At 58.3% G+C, this 23,870-nt stretch overlaps 1 protein-coding gene across 2 annotated transcripts; it reads left to right on the forward strand.

Moving 5' to 3' along the window:
* The first annotated feature begins 297 nt into the window (after nucleotides 1–297).
* On the forward strand, nucleotides 298–22,426 carry LOC142425673 (bromo adjacent homology domain-containing 1 protein). 2 transcript variants are annotated; one of them, XM_075530986.1, is made up of 7 exons: nucleotides 298–669; nucleotides 14,257–15,678; nucleotides 17,316–17,698; nucleotides 18,407–18,566; nucleotides 19,009–19,085; nucleotides 19,800–19,900; nucleotides 20,324–22,426. In XM_075530986.1, the coding sequence occupies exons 2-7, from the start codon at nucleotides 14,271–14,273 to the stop codon at nucleotides 20,511–20,513; spliced, it is 2,319 nt and encodes a 772-aa protein (XP_075387101.1). In that variant the 5' UTR covers nucleotides 298–669; nucleotides 14,257–14,270; the 3' UTR covers nucleotides 20,514–22,426. The 2 variants fall into 2 exon arrangements, with proteins under 2 accessions (XP_075387101.1, XP_075387102.1); XM_075530987.1 differs by having other exon boundaries at nucleotides 19,809–19,900.
* Nucleotides 22,427–23,870: the final 1,444 nt, after the last annotated feature.

Below are 23,870 nucleotides of genomic sequence, written 5' to 3' on the forward strand. Positions count from 1 at the left end.
TCCAGGGTCGGGTCACCATGGGATACGGGCTCAGGCTCTGGAGACATAGAAAAAACCCAAGAAGCCGGCAAAGGAAATCAGTCCCCCACCACCCTTGGCACCGTACCCCTCCCCCCAGGCCCCACCACTCCCCGCACCGCCTCCCCCGGCCGCCTCGTGCTGCCCCCTGCGTCGGGACGACCGACCCACGGTTCTGATTGGTCGGAGACCGGGAGGGGGAGCCGAGGGCCTGATTGGCTGGCGGGGCCAGCGCAGGACGGGGCGGCTGATTGGCGGAGCTGGCCGAGGGGCGAACCGCTGATTGGCTGCGGACGAGGAAGCAGGAAGGAGGGCGGCGGAGGCTCCGCTCTCGGGGAGTTTGTGGGGGAACCGCGAGCGGCGTAGCGGATCCCGGAGCCCGGCCCCCGCCGCTTGCCCGTCCGGCTGCCTGCCCCGCCCGTCCGGCCCCCGCCGTTCGCCCGCCCCGGCCAGGCGCTCCCGCCCCTCCGACGGCCCCGCCCGGACGCGGCCCCCGCTCCGCCCGCCCGGCCCCGGCCCCCAGGAGGAGGCGCTGACGCAGCAGCGTGGAGCCCGGGAATTGAGCGCCCCCGGGGGGTTCCAGCCGCCGGATTCCAGCCCGGCCGGGGCCTTCGGGCGCCCAGAACCGCGCCGTCCGCGCCGCCCGTCCCGGTGAGCTGGGGACCGGGGTCGAGGGGGGGGGAGGAGCGGGAGGGAGGGAGCGAGCGAGCGAGCGAGCAAGGGAGACAGGCGAGCGAAGGGGGAGAGGACCGACCGCCCGTCAGCGCGCCCCACCAAGCGCGCCTCACCGCCGCCCCCGCCAGCCCGGGAAGGGACGGACGGACGGACGGACGACGCGAAGCAGGTGCGGCCGCCCGCCCGCTTGCTCCGCCTCCCTCCCCCGGGTCCGGCGCCACGGTCCCGCCATCGGGGAGCGCGGCGCGCCTCGAGGTGACAGCCCCGGGGGCCGCCTGCTTCGCAGGCCGGGGGCGGGGTAGGTGGCGGCCGCAGGGTGGCAGCTTGGCCGGGCGGCGGCGGAGCGCGGGCGTCCCGGCCTCGGAGAGCGGGAGGACGCAGGTCGTTTCCCCACCGCGGAGCCGGCTCGCTGCCGAGTGTGCTGTGCTGACGACGAGGCCCCCTCCGCCCCGCCGCGCCCCCTCCCCCATCGTGGTCCCCAAGGCAAGGGGCCCGCGGCCGGGGGTGGCGCCTCGGGATCACCGGCTCTGGGTGAGGTGGGGGGGCCGCCCTCTGCGCGGGGAGCTCGCCTATTATTGCGGGGGGCGGGGGGCAGAGGACGGGGCCGCGCCGGGGGTAGGGGTAGTGTGGCCCGGACCTGATCGGGCTGCAAGGAAGGAGGCGCCGAAGACGGAAGGGGACCGGTTCGAGAAGCGGGGTGTGGGCCGCGGGAGGCCCAGCAGGGACCGTGCCGGGCGGCGGCCGAGTCTGAGGTGGGGCGGGCGGGGGGGGGGGGGGATCGAAGTTGTCAGACCTCCTCCAAGTGACAGCAGGACCCCGTGCTCGCAGCCGGCCTGGTCTCAGCCTGCAGGCTCTGTCACCGCTCCTGGGGGCTAGGGGCCGGGTGCCGGGTGAGGTCTACCCTCTCGGCCCGCTCGGCGCTTCAGCGCCGGACAAAGGCGGCGCCGGAGCGGACGCAGGTGGTGGCGTCCGGGAGGGGAGCGAGTTCGAGCCACCCACCCCGAGGGGCGGGTGATGGGCCCGGACTCTGCCCCGGGGACTGCGGGGGCCGAGGCTCCCGCCGGGAGGAGCTGCGGCACTGGCTCATGGCTCCGTCCACACTTCGCCTTGCTGTTGTAGAAGAGTGGGGTCGACCCGGCCAAGGCGGAGGGGCAGGGGTGATGGTGGAATCGCGGTGGGTCCTGGCCGGTGGTGGTGAGGTTGTGGGACCGGAGAGGCGCTGCTTGAGAGCCTGTCTGCTGCATTGGGAGTTTCCTGTCGTCAGAGTAGGCTTAAGACAGAGAGGTTTTTCCCTGCCTGGGACATCCCTGTCTCCCACCTTGAGCAGCCTTATGAGTGCAGAAAATGAGCTGGATTGGGTCTGGGGACACCTCTCAAATGTGCTTCAGCCGTCCATTCACAGCTGCCTTGAGCACTTCTCTTTAGCCAAGGGAGGGATCCACTAGGATCATGAAAAGCTGAGTTTATAAACCCAACAGGAATTTAATGATTACAAAAAGATTTCCTGGGCCTTTTCCTTTGTGTTACCTGAGAGGTTTCCTCTCCCCTCATTTCCATGTCTTACCTCAAGAAGGGGTCCAGAGGGACTCACATGTTCTGGAAGGACAACCACTGCCCTTGGCCGCCTGGAAGACACTTAACAATCACGACCTTAAGTTGTAAATGTCTCCAGCCCCGCCAGTGCCCAGCTCTAAGATGGCTACTGTTTTCCCATTTGTGAAAACGCTTGCACACAGAATTCCTGTATCCCTATCCCCCTCATGTGACTTCACAGCAAATGGCATAGTTGGGACCAAAAGACTGGGAATCTCTGTCTGTTTAGAATGCGGACTTTTGCTGAGAATCCAGGTTGGAGTACCGTCTTCAAGCGCCCTCTCCCACCTGTGGTTAACTGTAATTCTAGCCTGGGAAAGCAGCCTGTCAGCTTTGCAAAGGGGTGATATGGGCATGGAGGTTATCCATGGCCACCCCTCTCCCCTGGAGGGTCTAGATCTCAGCCTGGGTGGAGTTGAGGCTGTGAGGAAGGGAGGTATTATCTCACGCTTGAGAGTAAAGTTTGTTCTCAGAGAATTTAATTGCATGTCTAAGATCCAGAGAACTAGAATCCCAAGGTCCCGGTGCCTCCTGTGGGGTGACAAGATACATGATTTCAGAGCAGCGACTTGCTGTGGTGCCCACCAGAAGGACCTCCAGCAGCTGCAGTCCCTGCCAGGGCGCTCCCAGTAGTCAGAGTGTTAGGAAGGTTTGCTGCAGAGAGCACAGCAAGTGATAAAGTTCTCTCTTTTGGGTACCCACTTTGGTCCCTGTGTCTAGCTGCTCCCCATGTCAGGCCCGTGCTCTTACAGCCTCCCTTTTCTGCCCACTCCCTTGAGCCCTTTTGATTCAGCCTGTGCATATAGTTCTTCCTAAAGCACCTCATGCCCAGAGTCCCACCCTTCCTCCCAGACTTGCAATAGCTCCCCTTTCCTTGGAGGGTAAGGCTGGCTCTCAAGACCCTGCACTCAGACCATAAGGCCCTCCCCTTGCCGTGCCCCACACATTTCTCTTTCTGTGTCTTTGGTCCCCTCAAGAGGACTCCCTTGCCTTCTCCTCCTGCCTGAATCCTCCTTGCCTTTCAGGGCCCAGGCTTTCGCACAGTGTAGCTCAGGCCACTCCAGGCTGGTGTCCTGCCTCTGAGCCTTCGACCCTGGATTATAGAGCATACCGATCATCTTTTGAGGGGGTTTGTAGGTCAGAAGTTTTCCGAAAGACAAGGGCAGTATGAGTGCCGGGTTCTTTTGTGGTGGCTATTCCAGTACCCCTCTCATGGAGGGCACGTGGTTTTTGTTGAATGAGTAAGTGCAGTTGGCTGCAGAGTTGGGGTGGGAATGGAGGAGAAGCCTCTTGAGGTTCCCAGCCTGTTCTATCAAAGTGAGCATAAAGGCATCCTCACCTGGAAGGGTCGGGGTGGGGGAAATGAAGAATTGTCACAGGGCTGGTGGGATCCCGCCCTGTGGAGTACTCCTAGGACACCATGTAGATGACATGGATGGGGAAAGCCTGTGATTCTGTTTTCCTCCTCCTGCACCAGTCCCTTCTCTCCACCCGACTTTGCTGCTCTTGTGCAATTTTCCTTGTTGTCCATGCTAAATGAATCCATATGTTTTTATCTCTCCTCATTCCGGTGTGTAAATGCGGAGGGAGAAAGCACAGTTCTGAGAATGGAAGAAGCCTGGCCTTGTGGATGGGGCTTCCGGAGCTGGTTCTCGAGGAGGGTGCTAACGTGGTGGGGCATCCCTGACATGCGAGGCCCTGATCAGCCCCACACTGGACCCAGTGGAAAGAAATGCTGGGAGTCCAGCACCCACAGAACTTCTGTGTTTTATTTACCTGCAACCCTGGTCCATGCAGGGAATGGGAGCGAGAACTGGTGTCTGGTTTGCAGCAGTGAAAAAGAATTTGTGCATCCACCCCATTTCCCCCAAACCTCCCTTTTGTGCCCCAGTTTGATGATTAATGGACCAGCATTTCCCTTCTAAGTGGGAAGGCCACCCCTTATAGTTTCCATGGCAATGCAGACCGCTCCCCTGTCAATTAAAAAAAAAGCCCACCCTACTACTTCTCTCCTGCTTCTACTGTAGCAAGAGGAAAGTTACCTCAGAATGCTTCTCCTGCTTGCCTGGGCTCCTGAGCTGCTCAAGTAGTTTTTGCTGCCTGCCCTGCCTCCCTTTATGGGGACGAGTTTCTTCACCCCAACTAAACTGTATTCCTCTTAGAATGATTCTATCAAGAAGAATACTGCTATCAGGAAGCAGGGGCAAGCCTTATTTGTTTATTCACCCACGATGCAAATGAAAAAGTAGAAAGCACCCTCCTCTTAATTTTTACTATAGATTAAAAAAAAATTTCCTCGCTCTCTGGCGGAGCAGGTGACATCCCCAACCATCATTTTTGTAAACCTGGAAGAAACTGCCCCAACTCCCAGCATGCATCTCTCCAGCTGGAGTTCTTTATGGATTGTCCTTTCGTTTCTTTCACTCCTCTCACGTCTCTGTCCCAATAGCCAGGAGGATGTCTGTGCTTTCATTTCATCAGTTCTTCTTTGTCTTGTGCTTCACAGAGGCAGCATCTGGCCTCAGTGCCCTGTTGCAAGGTGAGTCACTAAGGAGGGGGGAATCTTCAGGGGAAACAAGTCCCCGGAGGTGAGAAGTAGCCTGCGTTGAACTAAAACTGCCAGCCGAAGCGGCTGGGTTTATGGAGCATTATATGAACAGCCCCGACATTAAAGGGACTCCTTTTTATGAATGGGTTGTGAAGAATGTAAATAAGGCAGCATCTCTCAATGGGGAAGCATTTTACATAAGTGGTACTACCCCAGCCCAACTATTTATGGGAATTTGCTAGCAGTTTGGCAAGGCTCCCTTCTTTTGTGAACTTGCCATTGGGCTGGGGACAAGCTGGCCTTTCGAGGGGCAAGGAGCGAGTGCTTTGGATCTGAGGGCAGCCCCCTGACTCCTGCTCTGCAGGTCCCCAAGGCCTGCTCTGGCTGGAAGTGCCTGTTAACCCTGAACAGACAGAAAATCCAGCCTCCAGTCAAGAGCTGATGGTGATTAGAAGCACCAGAGCCTGACAACTGGTGCCCTGGGATTTTGTGGCTCCTGCCTCTTGAGCCGGACTGCTCAACGTCCCCAGGACAGGGCAAGCGGGTCCTGGATGATGAAATCCACCTGGTTTTATGGGAGGCACCTAAGTCGAGGAAAATGCACTGGTTTGAATTTCAGCTCCTTTATGTTTCCTCAGCCCACCTCCTGGTACTGCCACTAATGGGCACTGGAATGGCTAAGAGGGAGGAGGAGGAGGAAGAACAGCAGTCTCAGCAGAGAGGCTGCAGGCAGCCTGCAGGGCCAGCAGGCCTGGACTCTACCCGGTGCTCTGCACCACCTGGCCCTGGGCTTCCATGAAGCCAGGACACTTGTTCTGGAAGATGGGACCAGAGGACGTGGGAGGGTCACATGCAGGATTGGTATCCTGGAGAGGGTTCCCTTCAGATCCCATCTTCCCAGGGAGAAACGGTGGTTATTTACCTGACTTGGTAGCAGCGTCCCATCCCATTCCTCCATTTCCCCCCCTGCTCACACAATAACATTGTCCTAGAGACCCTCTGTAGGCCTAGTCCATCAGGAAGAAAAGAGCGGGTTAGTCTCCCAGCCTTACTGAAGCTTCAATTGGGGGCTTATTTTTAAGACACCATGACCAAGTTGCTTGAATGAGAAACTTGACAAGTGACTTTTCTCGGGTAACAGGAACGGTGCCAAGAACTTGGGTCTAAGTCATTTTCCTCATGTTGGTTCCTTTGCCAGTGGGTTTTGGGGAAAGGTACGTAGCTTCTGTCCCGTTCTCCCCACCCGCCAGGAAGGCAGGATAAGGCTTTTCTGTGATGTTGAGCCCAGAGACCCAGGGAGGTGCCGACCGCTGCTGCATTCCTCCCACTCCTGGGGCTTTTTTGGGCTTCTTACACTGGGTGCACCTATGTCACCATCCTGCCCACAGAGGAGAGCGCTGGCTCATCTGGAAGCCCTTCTCCAGTGACAGCTGGGTCTGAAAGCTTTGGGGGAACTTCAGTTTTGTGAGCCTTGAAAGCTAACTCCATTCTTACCGGGTCAAGTAGTTTACCGTTGACTGAATGGGTTTAGAGGGAACCGAAGGGGCCTGGCAGCATGCTGGATTAAGCATTCGCCTGTCAACTGCAAGGTCGGTGGTTCAAAACTCACCAGCCACTTCGAGGGAGAAAGATGAGGCAGTCTGCTTCTGTAAAGACTTAGAGCTGTAGAACCCCTGTGGAACAATGCTACTCTGTCCGGCCTGGTCACTAGGAATGACAGTCGATGTGTTGGAGGTCGGTCTGGATTGGGAGGACGTGTGGAAGCCCCGGTGGCATAGTGCAGTCAGCGTGGGGCTGTTGACGGAAAGACCGGTGGGAACCAGCAGCCCCTCTCTGCCACTGGAGAACGATGAGGCTGGTTGGATTGGTGGAGGAAGTGTACAGACAGATACTTTTTCTGGATTAACTAAAATCTGGGCAAAGTGTATTTTTTAAAAGTACTATCTCCATGCTTCTCTTCCAGGACAGATAGGGACCTTTGAGCAAACTTTTTGGTGGAAACAAAAATTTAAATATGTTTATGTGCCTCGGCCAGCCTGTGGGCACCCTTAACCCAGCTAAACTGGTGTACATCCTAAGTTCCTTTGTGATGGAAAATGAATAAAAGCTAATAATGTGCTACAATGTCAGTAATTAAGGCAACATCAAAACCAAAAATTGAATGTGAAAGCTACTCTGGGCTGTTGGGCTCTGATCCAGCAGCTGTTCTGTGGGCCCCGGCTGGAGGCAACAGGGAGTATGGGTTTTGGGATAGACACCTGGGTGGCCCCAGCTCTCCCCCCAGTAGAAGCCAGGCCAGTGCCCTTTTACCTCTCTGTACTTCCGTTTTTCTCCTCCTTAAGAGATCACAGCACCCTCAGAGTTGCTGGGCGGATAATTGAGAGTGAATGTTGTGTGCTTTGAGTGGTGCTGGCTGCAGGGAAGGGTGACAGACAGCCATTCTGGTGAAGCAGAACCTCTGCCCGTCAAGAATTTCCTTCCACGCCTGCTTGCGGGGCTCGGAACTTACCAACGCCAAGGCAGGGTCTTTGCAGCTGATTTCACCCTGCTGTCTGTGATGTCGTTTTCTGGATGCAAACATGCTTCTCGTCCCACATTCATATGCCAAGCAGTTCGAGGGGAAGGTGTCTCCCTGACGTAGCTGGGCTGGTTATTAAGAAAATGAAAGTGATGGTAGTGAAAGCAAGTTGTGTAAAACGAGATATTTCCTGAATGAAGTAAGACGTAATTCCTTTGTGCTCCAGGGTCGGAGGAATGTTGCGCCGTCTGAGGTTGTCTTCCCGAGTCCATGGGGGTAGAAATGTTCTTTGGGGCCGGCCAGGTGGACAGCTCATTCATTCAGCCCGCCTGTCCCTACAGAGCTGGCATCGTGAAGGTGGGGGCACTCGAACATTGGTGGGGTCTGCCCCTGCTAGTGGGGTGGTGGGGAGGCTTGACCTTGGCTGTGGCTCCTCATGGGGTGATTGGTTCAGCAGGCTGGGGTTGTGTGCTGGAGGCCAAGCACAAAACTCTCCCTTTAAACAATCTGTTTGTTGTGATTTGCGTGAAAGTTTCACAGCAATTGGGTTTTCCATTCAACAGTGTGTTCCCTTTTTGTTTCATGTTTGGCCCCCGGTTTCCTGGTGTTTGAACTAACACATATCTTTTCACACTCCTGGGGCAGGTTCCTGGGGCAGGTTCCTGGGGCAGGTTCCTGGGGCAGGTTCCTGGGGCAGGTTGGCGAGTTCCTGCCCCGTATTTTCTAAAGAATTCTGCAGTCAGTCGCCTGAGGATTTTCCTGCCATGAAGCTGGAGCTCTCTGGCCCAGCTGAACCTCATGCCACCTGCCTCTATTACAATTGTCCTCCTCCTGAATCGTGAGCTGTTTGGAGCATGGGGCCTGCCTTCAGGAGTAGAGTTGCCTGCACAGTGTGGGGTCTGTGGAGGAGGGTTTGAGGGAAGCTGGCCCCGAAACTCATCCCAGGGCCAGTCTCCTGGTGTAGAACCAGCAGCGTCGGGGCCGGGAAAGACCATGTCTCCCACCACAAGACTGCCACGTTTCTGAGTGCCCCTTCCTAAATCCCGATGTTTATTAATTTCTCAGAGGTTCCCGTTCTACAGTGCCCCTGGCTGCCTTGGCGTGAGCTCCCTGAGTGTTCCATCGGTCTCTGTCACACACTGTCTGTCCTTCCGTCTTCCTACAATCTCAAACTCCAATGCATCAGTCTTTGGGCCTTCCTTCCAAGCTTAGCTTGGTACTGGACAAATATGGGAAAGGAACAAACTTATATTGAGCACCTTCTGCATAGCAGGCACTTTGCTAAGCGCTTCACACCCATTCGAGGCTGCTTTGATCCTCACAACAGTCTTGCTGTGTAGACAGGGCGCCAAAGGCTCAGGGAGGTGCAGACCACTTAGCGAAGCCCACGTACAGTGAACCGTAGAGTCAGCCTATTGCGGGCCTTGCCCTCCACGTTGGACAGTAACAGCACACATGGTGGGTGAGTGGTGGGCGCAGGTCACTTGGCACGGTGCCTGGGAGTGTCCCACAGTGACCATGCCCTGGCGTCATGGGGCCTGCATCTGCGGGTCTGCTTTCCTCAGATGCACAGGGGCTGTCCTCTGCGAAGGCAGGTCTCCTGGAGCAGGGACATGCGCCTTTAAAGTATAGATTCCCAAATTGATCTGACCTATCACCACCTTTTCAGGGGTGAAAGATGATTGAATGTCCCTGCCCCTGGCAATGAATAGCTTTCGTGCTGCAGTCCCTAATCCTGGGTCAAGTGTAGATACCTGCTTTTGCCGCGCACCACTTGGGGGATCTGAAGGTTAACCGACTCTTAGGCCAGTGCGCTCCCCCCAGTGCCTTGACCCGGAGTCCCTGCCGACAGGAGCGTCTGTGGACTTGCAGGCTCAAGCTCTCTCTCTCAGCCCTCTCCCTGGATGAAAGGCCTCACCTCAACCCAGGGCAGTGGCACTCTGTAGCCATCAGGAGAGTTTCTACCAATGCTGCTCTTATGATAGTCCTGTATTCCTAATACAACATGACCCCCTGTGGGTTTCCAAGACAGTAACTGTTTACAGGAGTAGAAAGCCCAGTCTTTCTCCCTTGGAGTGTGGTGAGTTTTAACTGCCAACTATGCAGATTGTAGCCCAACTCATAACCAGTACAGCACCAGGGTGTTGTCCAAGTCAAAACTTCTCTCCAAGGGATGTGTGGTCAGCCACAGTCCTAGGAAGTGGCATGTGTGGCTGTGCCACCAAGGCTAAGAAAAAGGAAGTTCAGGATGCCTTCCCTAGGCCCGTGTCTCTGGGAGTCTCTTGCTGGGACTGGCCCGAGTGGAAAAGATAGGCGAAGATGGCACTTGACTGCTGGGTTGAGCTGGCCAGCACACCAGACCCAGTGTGGGTTGCAGGTGGGCCTTCCCCAAGGCCTGATCCTGCCTCTAGGCTCCCAAGAGCCCCCACTGAAGTATGATGATCAGGTGGCCTGACCAGCCACATAGCAGCTTGGTGTCTCCAGGAGGTGGGCTCTGGCATCTCAGATGGACACTAGCTCTGAGGGCAGTCTGTGAAACAAGTCTGTGTCCAAGTGGGCTAGGCGACTTCCTTTGGATGTGTGGCCTGCCTCCTGCCCAGGTGTTTCTGGTTTGCAGCCAGATTGCAGAGAGGAGCGAGTGCTCCAGCAAGCGAGGCCAGGTGGGCACCGATCTCTCCAGGGGTTGCTGGGGCTGAGACTCCTGCTCAGGCAGGGTGCCTACACTGAAGAAGCAGTCAAGCGGAGCCAGGGAGCCAGCAGCAAGCCTGCCCCTTGTTCTTTAGATGAAGCGGAGGAGCTTACCTGTCACCAGCACAGAACTGCGGTTTCTTTCTGCCCCTGCCCTCTCCCTGGGTTGTAAACTGAGCCCCTCACCCTTCAGGCCTCCACCAGGGACAGGGAGCTGAGGGGCAAGTTGGCTTTTCACCTTTCTCGTCACTGCCACCTGGGGACCAGGGGTGCCTGCCCTGAGCTCCTGCCCTATGGAACTGCAAGGACCCCCCACCCCGGGGGGCGGCGCGGGGGACGGGGACAACCCTATGCACTGCTCACTGCATCTCCAGCTCCAGGCAGGGGGCTCCTGGGGAGGGACTGCGTAATCCTCCCCACCCCTTACTGGCAAATTCATTTTAGAAGTTCAGGGAAATTAAGGTGCCCCTCAAAGGTGGAGCTGGCATTTATCAGTCCACATCTGCTTGGTCCAGAGCCTGTGTTCTTCCCATGGTCCCGGCCACACCTTGCCCTGGCTGTACCGGAGGCACTCCATTGGTCTCACCTGTCAGACCCTGAGGTGGCATCCACGAGGAAATTCCTGCCGAGGCGCCTGGGCTCCTTGTGCCAGTTGCGCTCTTGCTGTTTTGTTTTTCATGGAAAGTCCAAGTAATGGTCCGTGCTTGTGAAAAGCTGGTTCCGCGGGGGCGGGGGGTGGTGCAGATGAGGGCGCTCCTTTACTGAGTGACAGTTGCATGGCTTTAGCTGTCATTGAAGGGAGGTGGCTTGGGTCATAACCCATCCTGGTCTCCACCTAGGTCCGTCTCTGCCTAAGACCTCCTTGAATTTTCTCTTCCCAGTAAAAACCATCCAGAAAGCCCCCAAAGCAGAATTTCCAATGGAAAGGGTGAGAGGCAATTCAGCAAGAGCAGTGGGCAGAGCCCCAAGGCCTGAAATCCTACTACTGGAGTTGGGGTTATGGCCTAAGCTCGATAGCAGGCAGGCAGGCAATAGCGAGGGCTGAGGGCTGGGCTTGTCCTTTAGCATCTGCTAGGGGAATGATAGCCGCTGTCACCTGCCCTCCAGCCATCAACCTCTGTGGTTCCCCCCCTCCCCCCCAATGCTCTCCCCTTCTGGCCCCCTCCCAAAGGCCCAAAGGGTCTTGAGGATTAAGGGTAAGAGATAGGTCATCCTTCCTTTCTGCAGAGAGCAGTATTGTTGTGTACCCCCTTCTGTTTGCCCCATGATTCTCCTCTCCCCGCCCGTGCAGTCGGATGCAGTTGTGGAGAGACCTTGCTTGATTGGCTCTAGGTGAGCCACAGCCTGCCCTGAGGAGAGCCTTCTCCAGGCCACTTGTGCCTGGGAGGCCAAGGTCTCTTGTAGAGGAGGAGGACGAGGGTGGCAAGGAGGGCGAGGCTGAGGGAGCCCAGGTGTGCCTGGGCTCTTGGCAGGGGTGGAAAGTTCCCAGCTCAGCTTCTGTGTAAATGGGAGGGACTGAAGAGGACCAGTGGGAGAAATCCTCAGCTCTCTTGAGCTCTCCCTCCTCCAACAGGCTGGGAGCCCCTCGAAACAGCCCCGCCCCAGGGAAAAGCTGCCTCCTAAGTTCACATGGGTACACCTTCAAAGCATGACTCACAAAGACACAGCCCAGCTGAGAGGAGAGGCAGGCAGGAGACCCTAGCCTTTCCTCCAGGCCTGCAGGACAGGCACCACATGAAAGCTTGCCGTTGTTTTGCACTGAGCTTCTGCTGGCCCTGGGTGTTTTTAGCAGGTGACTGGGGATGTGGCAGATTCACAGGAGGCTAGCAAGAGGCTCCTAAGCTTGATTCAGAAGTGTGAGTCGCACCCTGTGATTTAGAGGCCACCCTGTGTGTGTCCCTGAGGGACTGGAGGCGGCCGTGTAGAAAGAACAGTCCTTGGGAAACGTGTTCCCAGGTTCTGGGGAGAGGCTCCAGCAAGTAGAAGGGGTGTATTTGAGGTTTTTGTCCCTCCTGCTGCAGACCTTGTGTATGTTGAGACAGCACCGAGGGAGGGAAGGATTCCCGGATCTGGGACCATCCTGCCAGGCGCAGGCTGAGGGGTCCCCCTCTGCCTCCTAAGAGCTATCACACAGGCCAGGGCGCCCACGATGCCCTCAGCCAGACTCACTGTCCATTCTTTCTCACCTCCCTGTGCATCCTCTCTCATTCCTGTCTGCCCCCTCCTTGCACTTGGTATCCATGTCCTCCAAGGCCACAAGCCCAGGTGACCTCAGCCTTGGCCCCCAGCCATCCCCAGGCTGGACTCCTCTGGTCACACGGGGCCAGTGGAGGGGCTTCGGCCCCAGCTCAGCTCTGGTCTGTCTGTGCGAGCATTCTCTGTCCCAGGCCCATTTGGGGGTGGGGAAGGGCTGGACCTAGGCTTTCCTAGGAAAACAGATGTGCTTGTGCTTCTCCGTGTGTGCGCAGCCACCGCTGGCGCTGTGACGCTGTGAGCACACAGGGATGGGGTGCAGCAGGAAGGGCCCGGGCCCGGGCGCCGGCAGAATGTCAGCAATCTTTCTGAGTGCTCCTGCATGCGCTTCGGGAGTGGATGGACTTGTCTGTGTGACTCCTCTGTGTCTCCCCAGGGCCCCGTCTCTGGACAGTGGTAGGTCCCCGCACCCACGTGGCCAGAGCAGCACCTGGCACGCTGCCTCCCCTTTCCAGTTTTCCAAGTCCTTTCTCAGGGGTGAGGGTCGCCCACGCTGCCCTCAGCCTGGTTTTCACTGTGCTCTTTCTCAACTGGTGCTGCACGTCCCAGGAGAGAGGTACCCAGTGACCCCAGCCACTGGCCCACAGCCAAAGGAACTGGCTGGGAAGGGCTCACCAAGCCCTAGGAGCCCTGGGGCTTGGGACTTTCAGGGTTAAATCCCAGAGCAGCAGGGACTGCTGTCTGTCTGTGGAGGAGTGTGAATAACAAAAGCAGTGGGGACATTAGGCCTGGTCCTGCAAAGTGGGGAGGGGGGGGTCACAGGGTGCCTGGGGAGGGGCAGAGAGTTGTCTGGCACCTTCCTTGGCCATGCCCGTGCTGTGGGTTGGGGCATGTGCAGGGAATAAACAGCTGACTGGTCTGACCACTGAATTCCCTGGGCCCTTTGGTCCCTCACTGCCCTAGCCGAGTCAGCTCTCAGTTCCCTGCCAGCTCCTGCTGGCCTCTCCCTCGGGACTGCCCCTGGGGAATGTTGAGGGGTGCTCCGCTGAGCAAGAGTTTGGGGATCATGTCGAGTTGAGGACATACTCAGCAGCTCGCCCCACCTCCCCCCCTTCCTCTGCCTGGCATCTGGCTTGCAAGGAGAGAGCTGGAGGAGCTAGGCAGGACCACAGGGCAGCTTCCCAGGGCCCTGCTTCAGCTCTTCTCTTAGATACCCCCATCTTCCGACTTGTGGCTGCCAGAAGCTTAAAGACCAGTGTGCAAGTCCATAAGTCTCCTAACCCCCAGGAGGACATGGGCCCCAGGCTCCCTGACTGCCTCCCTGGGGCACTGCCAAGCCTACCACTCCTCCTCCCCCACCCCACCCCAAGAGTCCCAGGGAAGCTGTGATCACCCTGGGGCTAGCTGAGCCCGCCCATGAGGCTCGGGTCTCCAACCTTTGTGGGACTTTTCCAGAGAGAGCCACTAGGCCTACTGGGCAGGGAGTTCTCAGCAGATGGACTTGCCTTCCCCTGCACAGCCTCCACCCCACCCCCAGTGGGCAGGTTCCCCACCTCGCAGTCCTCACTCTTAGGAGGTCCAGACGGGAGGAGGGCTGCTAACACTAGAGGGGTCTCCACCCCCAGGCCCTCAGCCTGGCTTGGGTCAGAGCCTCATCCTGCCATGTGGTGGTCTCTGTGGGGAGACAGAGGGAGCAGAAGGAGCATGGTTGCCTCCAGCTCCATCTCCTCTAAGCCCACGGTCAGTCGGCATTGCACTATTTGCTCTCCACTGGCCCCATTCAGAGAAGGACGCCAAGCTGAATGAATGGTAGGTGAGCAGAGCAGTCCTTGTACCACTGCTGGTCGCCTGGCCCCACTGGGCCTTCACCCCTGGGAGAGGGGCTCCCTGAAATGCCAGGCTAGAGATGGGGCGGAGCTAGGCTGAGCTACTGCAGGAGGGGCAGGAGCAGCAGAAGTGGTCCTGCAGATTAGACCTGCCTGGCCCAAGGGGCTCCCCTCACTGCCTGTCTTCTACCCTGCAGGTCGGGGGTGTTCCATGACTCACACTCGGAGGAAGTCCCTTCCCATACTGAGTTCGGGGCCCACGGGTCACGGGGCACCGCTGCCCATCGACAACAGCAATATGGAGCAGGGGGCCGAGGCTGTTGAGCCAGGCGTGCCTGAGAGCCCCAGACACCTCCCCGGGCGCCGCAAGAACTATCCACTGCGGAAGCGGCCTCTAGTGCCTGAGAAGCCCAAGGCCTGCAAAGTGCTGCTGACCCGCCTGGAGAGTGTGGCGGGTCCTCAGAGCGCAGATGAGGCCGACGAGATGCCCCCTGACCTGCCTAAGCCGCCCAGCCCAGCCCCATCCAGTGAGGACTCTGGCCTCGCCCAGCCCCGCAAACGGCGCCTGGCCTCCCTCAACGCGGAGGCCCTCAACAACCTGCTGCTGGAGCGGGAGGATACCAGCAGCCTGGGGGGTGCCCGCCGCAGCCGAGGGGGAGAACCCCACCGGAACCGAGACCGGGCCACTGGGAGCTGGTCCTCCAAGAAGCGACCCCGGCTAGGTGACCTCGGAGGAGGAAGTCGAGACCTGTCCCCAGAGCCAGCACCAGATGAAGGTGCCCGTCGGGAAGGTGACTCAGCTCCCAAGAGACTGGCCAGCCTAAACGCAGCCGCTTTTCTGAAGTTGAGCCAAGAGCGGGAGCTGCCCCTGCGCCCACCTCGTGCCCACCCTGAAGCAGATGGGCGCTCCGCTGAGCTCCTGGCACCCAAGGCCCTACGGCCAAAGTGGGCCAAGGCCAACAATGGCAAGACCTTTCCCAAGGCTCGTCAGGGACCCAGCTCTGGAGAGGCCACAGGCCCCCCTAGCTGGCAAGAGTGCCCTGAAGGGCCGCAGCCATCTGCCACCCCAAATGGGCCATCCATCCAACCACTGTACCAGCCCCTGAGCAAGGCCCTAGAGAGCCCTTTGGGCCTGCACCCCCGCCCACCCCTGCTGATGGGTGGGCAGGCAGCCCTGAAGCCGGAGCCTGGGCGCCCAGGTGAAGAGTCACCTGCCCCCAAGCAGGAACTGCACCAGCCTTCTTTCCCTGCACCCCAGCTGTCCCCCCTACCCATGCCTGGCAACCCTGCCGACTTCAGTGGCGGGCCTGAGCTCACTGCTCTCGGTAGCTTCTACCTATACTGTGGCCAAGATGGGCTGCAGTGCAGGGCCTACTCCTCCTGTTCCATGCTACCTGAGGGCAAGCTGTCCCCAGTGGTGGCACAAAGTGAGGGGCTCCTCTTGTCCCCAAGGTCCGTGCCAGTGGGCACCCCTTTACAGCACCCCCCCTGGGGCTCTTCTCGATACTGCTCCAGCGAGGACTCTGGAGCAAGTAGTTACGGCCTTTGTGGAGTGTTGCCACTGCCCCATGTTGGCACTACTTGTGGCGGCTTTCCCTACAAGATTCCTTTTACAGCAGGTGAGTCTGCCTGGGGTGTAGGATGTGCCCTGAGACATGGCACCCTGGGAGAGTGTTTTATGTCTTGGGCAGGAACTCTTGGGGGTCTGACCTGGGAGGCAGGAGGCTCTGCAAGGGAGCACTCCCAGGAAAGGGGCCAGGCTCAGCTCTGCTCTGCCGAGGAAGTTTCTGGAGATTTCCTGGCCAGGCGGTGAAGTGACACTGAGGTGGCAGTGGGGCTGTGCCCAGAACAGCTCTCCTCCCTCCCTGCTTGGTGACTCCTTTTGAGACTGAATAGCAAGTTGGGCGTGGATCCCAAGGACTTTTGTCAAGCCGTTCCGTGATGGTCCCTGTGCCCTCCTTGAGCACAGCTGCTGCTTCCTCCTGGCCTGGCCGTCTGCCGGCCAGAGGCTTGCTGTGCCCTGCCCCAGGGCACTGGCAGCTGCCATAAGGCAGCGTTACACCCTTGGCATCCCCTTGCTTATGAGTGGATGATGGCTTTGGTGTCTGCCTTCATAATGAGAGACCAGCATCCCTGAGGGGCTTCACCCTAGCTGGTGAGACGCCAATTGCCTCTCTCACCCCAATGTCCTCACCTGCCCTGCCTAGCTTCCTCCCTGGTTCCTGAGTGGAAATGGGATGACCAGAGCCACTCTGGCCAGAGTGGCCCGCAGCTTCTCCTGCCACTGGGCAGCTAAGGGGCACAGCCTTCCCAGGGTTCTCCCCTCCCCCTGCGCCTCTTCTTGTAGGGGTCTATAAAACAACTTTATAGACGAGTAGCCTCTGGCCAGACTGGGTATTTCAGGCTCTGATGCGAGTTGGCACTCTAAGTGATGAAAACACCCCGTTCTTTTGCCCCACTGCCCAGTTCTGGGTGCCTAGCCGGCAGGACCCACAGCCCCGGCATCCTCACCCTACTAATCACGGTGCTAAACACGGCCAGGCTCCGTTTGAAGCTCTTGACCCTTGGGGTCAGTGCTGTGCTGTGGCCTATGATTGAGTGCAGATACTGGAGCCAGACGGCCTGGGGTGAAATCTCACTTCTCCTACTTCCCGAGCCGTGTGGCCTTGTCATGTGACTTTAGCCACAGGACCTGTGTAATAGACGTGATGGTGGTCCGTACCTCACAGCATTGGTCTACGGATGAAATGAGTTCCTATGGCGATGAGAAAAAACACCTGGTAAACTATATGGCATCTGCAGCTACTGCTGATCTTGTGTCGTGGGTTACGTGTCCGGTGCGAAGCACAAGATCGCTGGTTTGAAACCACCAGCCACTGGGGGAAAGCTCGGCTTTGTGCTGCTGTAAAGATTTACAGCCTGGAAAACTGCCAGCAGCAGTTCCACTCTGTCCCACAGGGTCGCTCCCAGCTGGCCTCCACTCTGGCGGGTGGGTGGGTTTAGTTTTGGTTTATTACCATTGCAGGCTCTGAGGGGGGTCAAGTGGCGTAACAAGTCGTGCATGTAGAAGGTGGCAGGTCTGGATGGCTCTGAGAGAACTTTCTGTCACCTGAAAGGGCCCTGACCCCACCCACCACCTCAGTGCTCTGGGTTCACACTGAGAAGGAAGACAGGAGCAGGCTCGGGTAAAAGGCGGGCGATGCTAGGTTTCGGCTTATGGTTATCTGCCCAGCCTGACCCCTCTGTCCTTTCCCAGAAGGCTGCAGGTCCCTGGGCCAGCTGGAATTTCCTCGCCTGGAAGCTGGCCACCCAGCCTCACCCGCTCACCCCCTCTTGGGGTGCCCTGTGCCCAGTGTGCCACCTGCAGCAGAGCCCGTCCCCCATCTTCAGACGCCCACCTCGGAGCCCCAAACTGTAGCCCGTGCGTGCCCTCAGAGCGCCAAGCCTCCCAGCGGTTCCAAGTCCGGCCTGCGCACGGGCTCTGGCTGCAGACACACTGTGAGGAGCAAGGCCACCCGCAGGCCCAGCCACCCCAAGCAGTCACGCGTCCAGCGCCCCCGTCCCCGTCGCCGTCGCCGTCGCCGCACAAATGGCTGGGTGCCTGTTGGGGCTGCCTGTGAGAAGGCTGTCTATGTCTTGGTGAGTGCTAGCTCTTAGCTGCGGGGTGAGAGCAGGGGTGGTCCCAGAAACCCCTGGCCAGAGCTCCAGGGTCTCTGGCTCACTTATCCCTGGGAACCAGTCATGCTGGCCCAACTGCTCCCTTGTCTCTAGGGAGCCCGTGCTGGTTAGCCCTGGGGAATCAGGGCCCACAGTTGCAGCTGGCGGCTGCCCTGCCTGTCACTGACCTTGGGCACCTCCCATCTCTGCTCACGCTGCCCCTTGCATCCTGCCTCATAACATGGAGGACCCTTGGGCTGGCGCCTCAGATAGGAGGTGTGTTTGAGAACTGCTGACGCAGGACCATCTGAGGGGGTGAAAGAATGTCTGCCTGAACATGCTCCAGGGTCTCATGAGTATCTTCGATTTCCAGATGAGGAAACTGAGGCTTTGCAGTGGGCAAAGTAATGGTCGTTTTTAGCTCAGATGCAGACTGGGCCACTAGGCGCCTGAGAGACCCCAGTGCTGGGGACATGGAGCAGGAGAGCCTGCGGCAGACGGGGGCCTGCCCGCTCCCCGCCTCTTCCTCTACCGGGTGGGCTGCAGCATGCAAGCACCTTTGCGCTTTCCCACCGCCTTTGCTTGGCTGGCTTCCTGAGCCGAGGGTGATCTTCCCTGCTGCCTCCGGCTGTCCCTCCTCACGCCAAGTGTGGCCCCTCGGCCTATTTGTGTCTTTGGCTCATTGCCCAGGATGAACCGGAACCAGCCATCCGCAAAAGCTACCAGGCAGTGGAACGGCACGGAGAGATGATCCGCGTGCGGGACACGGTCCTCCTCAAGTCAGGCCCCCGGAAGACGTCCACCCCTTACGTGGCCAAGATCTCTGCACTCTGGGAGAACCCGGAATCAGGTAGACCCCCGCTGGCTTAGCCGAGGGTCAGCCGACTTCTCCAGGACTCTAAGGGCCTGGGCCTGAGACTCCCTGCCCTGTTGGCACAAAACCTGCCTTCGGCCACTCAGCTGCAGTCTGACTGCTGGCCAGGGCTGTGGATGACCTTGTGGCTCGGGTTAGGTCAGCTCTTTAACCTTCCCAACCACCAGGGGTTGGCGCCTGTCCCCCCACCTCACCTGTCAGTGCCTCCTCCCGCCTTGTGCCTCCACCCAGCAGCATCCCAGACCCCTGTGTGCCAGGCTTAGCCTGGGCCAGGGGACCTGGGTGACTGAGGCCTTAAAGTTGGCCCAGGCATAGAGGCTGGGTCACCCTCCAGGGCAGCGGGCCAGCCTGCCTGCCTGTGTGAGTAATTTGGGGCTGCCAGTTCGAGCCATGACCATTTCTGCTATCCTCCCCCCAGGAGAGCTGATGATGAGTCTCCTGTGGTATTACAGACCCGAGCACTTACAGGGAGGCCGAAGTCCCAGCATGCACGAGGTGAGCTGCCTGCTACTTAGATCAGGGAGGGAGGAATGGTCCAGTGGGGTGGCTGTGACCTGGGCCAGGGACACTGTGAGTATTCAAGCCCCGGACTCCAGCCAACAGCGACCTGGAGAAGGGACTGGGGTGTCTGCACAGTGACCTCTAAATGAAAGTGAGCCCTTGAGGGCAGGACGTACCTGGGGGGGGGGGGCGGGAGTGAAGACTCGTAACCGCCCTAGCTGTATCCTGTGAAAGGGGACTAGTCCCTATTCAGACTCAGCTTTGATTTGGCTCCTTTAAACCCCAAACCCTCTGTCACCGGGCTGACTCAGCCGCACAGACAGCGGCCTCGTTAGGATTTCTGGGGCTGTCATCTTGATGGGAGCAGCAGGTCTGGGTTCTCCCCAAGAGTGGCTGAAGGGTTTGAACTGCTGACCTTGCCATTAGCAGCCCAACGTAGAACTCCCTCTGCCACCAGGGCTCTTTGTTCCCTTAGCTCGGCTTTTTATCTTAACTGCAACACTGGTGACAGGAGCGGGGTCAGCAGGTGGCTGGCCATTCCTGGGCAGGGCAGGCAGGGCCCAGGAGAAGCGCCTTGGGGCGCTGAGTGAGGAATGCTTGCGTTGAATTTCCAGGGAAGTTCCCTGGCTTTCTGGTGTCGTCAGTAGCTGGAGGTCAGGCCGGTGCTTTCCAGCCCTCGTCACTCACCTCCTGCTGTCTCCCCTTGAGCCTTTGCAGAATGAAGTGTTTGCATCTCGACATCAGGACCAGAACAGTGTGGCCTGCATCGAGGAGAAGTGCTACGTGCTGACCTTTGCCGAGTACTGCAGGTGGGTGGTGCCTGCATCCTCAGGCTTCCCAAGGCTGCCTGGGGCCCCCAGAGGGGCTCTCCCTCTGCCCTGGTACGTCCTGGGCCTGACCCCCCAGAGCTCCCTGCCTCACAGCCGTGCCTATACCCTCTGCGTGTATTTCCAAAGGTGAAAGGGGCTGCGGCCTCACTGAGGCCGAGTTGGGGAAGGGGTGTGGCAGTACTGCTTTGGGGGAAACTCCAGGAGAATGGGCAGATGTGTGGGAGGGGGAAGCCCAGGCAGGTGTGGCTTCTCTATGTCCGAGAAGATGACCTGGCCCTTGGCAGAGTGGGCCCAGCCACCAGGCCAAGCGTGAAGAGCAGAGAATGCACTGGACGGAGTGGGAAGGGGTTGACCTGCCAGCACCGGTGGCTGTGGTACTGATAGCAAATGTTGTCCTTGCAGATTCTGTGCCATGGCCAAGCGCCGAGGCGAGGGTCTCCCCAGCCGGAAGACAGCGCTGGTACCCCCCTCCTCAGACTACTCCACCCCGCCACACCGCACAGTGCCCGAGGACACGGACCCTGAGCTGGTGTTCCTCTGCCGCCATGTCTATGACTTCCGCCATGGCCGCATCCTCAAGAACCCCCAGTAGCCGCCTCCTGCTCAGCCTGGGCCGCCGGGCCAGCAGGCTTGGGGCAGGGCCACTGCCTGAAGCACAGCACTTGGTGTGGGAGCCACAGGGGCCTGAGGTTGCTGACCTGTGGTCCTCCTGGGGTGGGGGTGGAGAGCAGGGGCCCCGCCTAATGTTGGGCCCTGTGGGGTGGGGAGGGAAAGCCAGGGTTGAAGCAAAGCACGGGGAACCTCAGCCTGGCCCCTAAGGAGAAGCCATCTTCTCCAGGGCTGGGCCGGGCCTGCAGCCTCCCCCCAGGTCCCTCCCAGGAGGAGTGGAAGCCAGCTTTACCTCGCCCACTGTGACACGCTGCTTCCCCGCCAGCCGGGGACCAGGCCCTCCCAGACCCGGGCATAGCTCTGAGCTACTTCCCTCTGAGGCCCAGAGAGCCACCGGTTGGTTCCCTCTTCCTGGGCTGGGGCTGCTCCCTGGCTCTCCTCCCGTGCCCCCGAAGCAGCCCCTGGTGCTGGGACAAGTTGACCGGGCCTTCACAGTCACGGGGTGGCCCACTAGTTAGAGCCACCCTCCTGCTCCCCTCCCCCAAGGCCCCCCCCCCCTCCAGCAGATCTGGCTTCCCAGACATTACCTGATTAACTTGGAGTATGGGAGATCAGATGGGGGCTGGGGAAGGGAGGTGGGCAGGGGCAAGGAAAATTGCTACCTGAATTGTTGACGACTTTTCCTCTTGCCTTACACTTTGAGGTTCTAGGAAGCCTCTTGCAGAAGTTCACACATGACTCTTCAAGCCACACCCCCCGAAATCAAACCAAAGGAGTGCTGTGCCCCTCTGCCCTGCCAGCCCAGACCCTAGTCTTTTGTAGATTGCACTAATTCCATCCCAGGAGGATCAACACTGTATCCGTCTGCAGACCTGCTGAGCCTGCAGCCTCTCACTCGGGGAGCTTTCCAGTTGGGTCCGGTCTCCCGGGGCCCCTGTTCTCACCTCATACTGCTCCCTGGAATAGGTTGGCCATTGATATCCTGGCCCTAGGGCTCCTTGAGAGGGGGCTGGCGAGTCCTGGGCATTCCCTGTTTGTACCAAAGAGGAGCATGGGTAAGAGCCAGTTGGTGTGGCTGGGTCTGGCTGCTGGGGAACCTGCAAGGCCACACGCCTAGGGGCAGGAGCCGAGGCGGGCAGCGAAGGCCCTGCCCGTGGGGAGGAGCCCACAAAGACTCGACAAGCTGAGAAGCTAGCACTGGGTGAGGACAGTTGGTGGGCAGGGGCCGGGGAGAGCAGTGTAAATGAATCTTCAGGTCCCCCAGCCACCCACCCTATCCCGAGGCCCTGTGCCATCCATGAGAAACCAGGCTGCTCCTGACTGCCCAGGGGGCTGGGGTTAGGCCTGGAGACTTTGGTGACAAATGTATGCAGGGGAAGCCCGATCCCAAACCTGGGTCTTGGGTCCCCTCAGATGAGTAAGCTGTTCAGAGGAGGGTATCAGTGGGGGCAACTGGGGATCGGGGGTCTGGAAGAGAGGTTAGCAGAGTGGTAGTGGGGCAGGGTGGGGAGCTCTAGAGAGCCAGCCTTGGTGCCTGCTTGCTCCCTTGAAGCCAAGGGACCCAGCCTGGCCCAGCAGGAAAGGACTCCCAGACCCCTCCCAAGAGGCAGGGTCAACTGCCCAGAACTTAAATGCTTTTGAAATCTCTTAGATGTGGAAATATTTTTTTCAGACCTGAAAATGCAGCTGGTAGAATAATCAATGGAAGCATAATCCATGTACAATATATTTTAGTTGATATTTTGTAAAATGCACTTTTTGTGTGTGTCGACCCTGGTTCCCGGATCTGTATTTCAGTGTTTACAAGGGAGGCGGGGCCTTTCCTCGCCTCCCTTTTGACAGAGATTAGAAGTACTTCTTTAAGAAAAAATAAATTTGAGAAATTGTATTGATTTAGAAAAGGATATTTTCCTGTGTGTCTTGTCATCTTTGGCGTGCTTGGGGACGGACTCACCACCTTTTATTTCAAGGACCCCACGGAGCCTTGCGATAAGGCCGGCACGAAGGTCGAAAGGAGGACAGGAAGGCGGGGAGACAGGTGGAAGGAGAATTTAGAGTTGACTTCTTGGAATTGGGGTGGCCAGGGTCACCTGCCTGGTGTGTAAGATTGCCCAACCCACACCTGATCTTGGAACTGGCCCACCCAGTAGGTGTTAGGGGAAGCTGCCACCTCATCATGTTGGGTCACATCCTTGGGGGAACTGGCCAGCAGAAGCTGCCCTAAGGCCTGAATAGCTTGCAACCAGCATTCCTGCCTTGCCAAGGGAATGAAGGCCACATCACAGTCACGTGGGCTTGACTGCCTGGGTCCCTGGCACAGCCCCAGCCCACCAGAGGTGGGCAGCTCCGGCTCGAAAGGCTCCTGGAAGGTAGCGCATGGCAACCCAACTCCTCTGTGCTTGGTAAGCACACCTGGGTGTGGGGCAGTTGCCAATTCCAGGCTACTGGTAGCAGACCTGGCCAGCACTGGCCCATTGATAGTTTTATCCACAAGAGTTCTATGAGGAAGTGGTCTGTCTCCCAGCCCCGTTGACAGACTGGAGATGTGTGGCGAGAAATCCCATGCCCAGGGACTCCCCCTGGTTAAGTGCTATTCCTGCACCGACTGGCTGTTCACTGGGAGCACTGCCTGCGTACAAGTGGCGAGCCTCAGGAACTTACAGGGTTATTTCCTGTCCGGTTTTAAGTGTGGTTAGTTGCCCGCCAGCTAATTCCTTCTCAGGTGATCCCCCCATTGGGCGGGGCAGAGTGGAACTCCACAGGCTTTTTTTAAAGGCTGTCTCCCTTCAGAAGCGCATCCATCACCCACCTTGGCCTCCCAAGGTTCTGCTAGGCGAGCTAGAACTGCTAACTTGGGGGCTCATAGTTGTACGCTTAACTGTTTCTGCCACCCAGGGGCTCCTAGTCCAAAAGTAAGAAGTGCTTATTATTGAGAATTTCTGTAAATAGGAAGTATTCCCACCACTCTTAGTGCTATTGGAAGTAAGGAGGGTGTTGAAGGTGGAACCATTTTTTAACGCGGGATTCTAAAGCCAAGAATGGTCTGCATGCACCCCTCCTTCAGACATGGGGCCGTGGGAAGCTGAAAGGGTGAAAGGTCGCCTTCTCGCGGTGTTCTAACCCGGGCACTTGCGTGCTGCTTGCTCCCGAGGCGGATCGACAATGTTCTCTAGTTTACTTCTCTGGGTTCCAATATCCATAGCAATGGCTACACAACTCAAGGTACGATTCACGATGACAAGGCTGCTTTAGGAAGTCAAGTTGCAGTATCAGTGAGAAATGCTCAGGATAATCGTTTATAAGCCACGTTACAAAGTTTTTCAAGTCTGCTAATAAATGC

The sequence above is a fragment of the Tenrec ecaudatus genome, chromosome 14 (genome assembly GCF_050624435.1).
Source record: "Tenrec ecaudatus isolate mTenEca1 chromosome 14, mTenEca1.hap1, whole genome shotgun sequence".
NCBI lineage: Eukaryota > Metazoa > Chordata > Mammalia > Afrosoricida > Tenrecidae > Tenrec > Tenrec ecaudatus.

Coding starts and splice junctions, on each gene's coding strand:
- LOC142425673 (XM_075530986.1), top strand. CDS start 14,271: ATGACTCACACTCGGAGGAAGTCCCTTCCCATACTGAGTTCGGGGCCC. Junction 15,679..17,315: donor CAAGATTCCTTTTACAGCAG/GTGAGTCTGCCT, acceptor GTCCTTTCCCAG/AAGGCTGCAGGTCCCTGGGC. Junction 18,567..19,008: donor CTGGGAGAACCCGGAATCAG/GTAGACCCCCGC, acceptor TCCTCCCCCCAG/GAGAGCTGATGATGAGTCTC.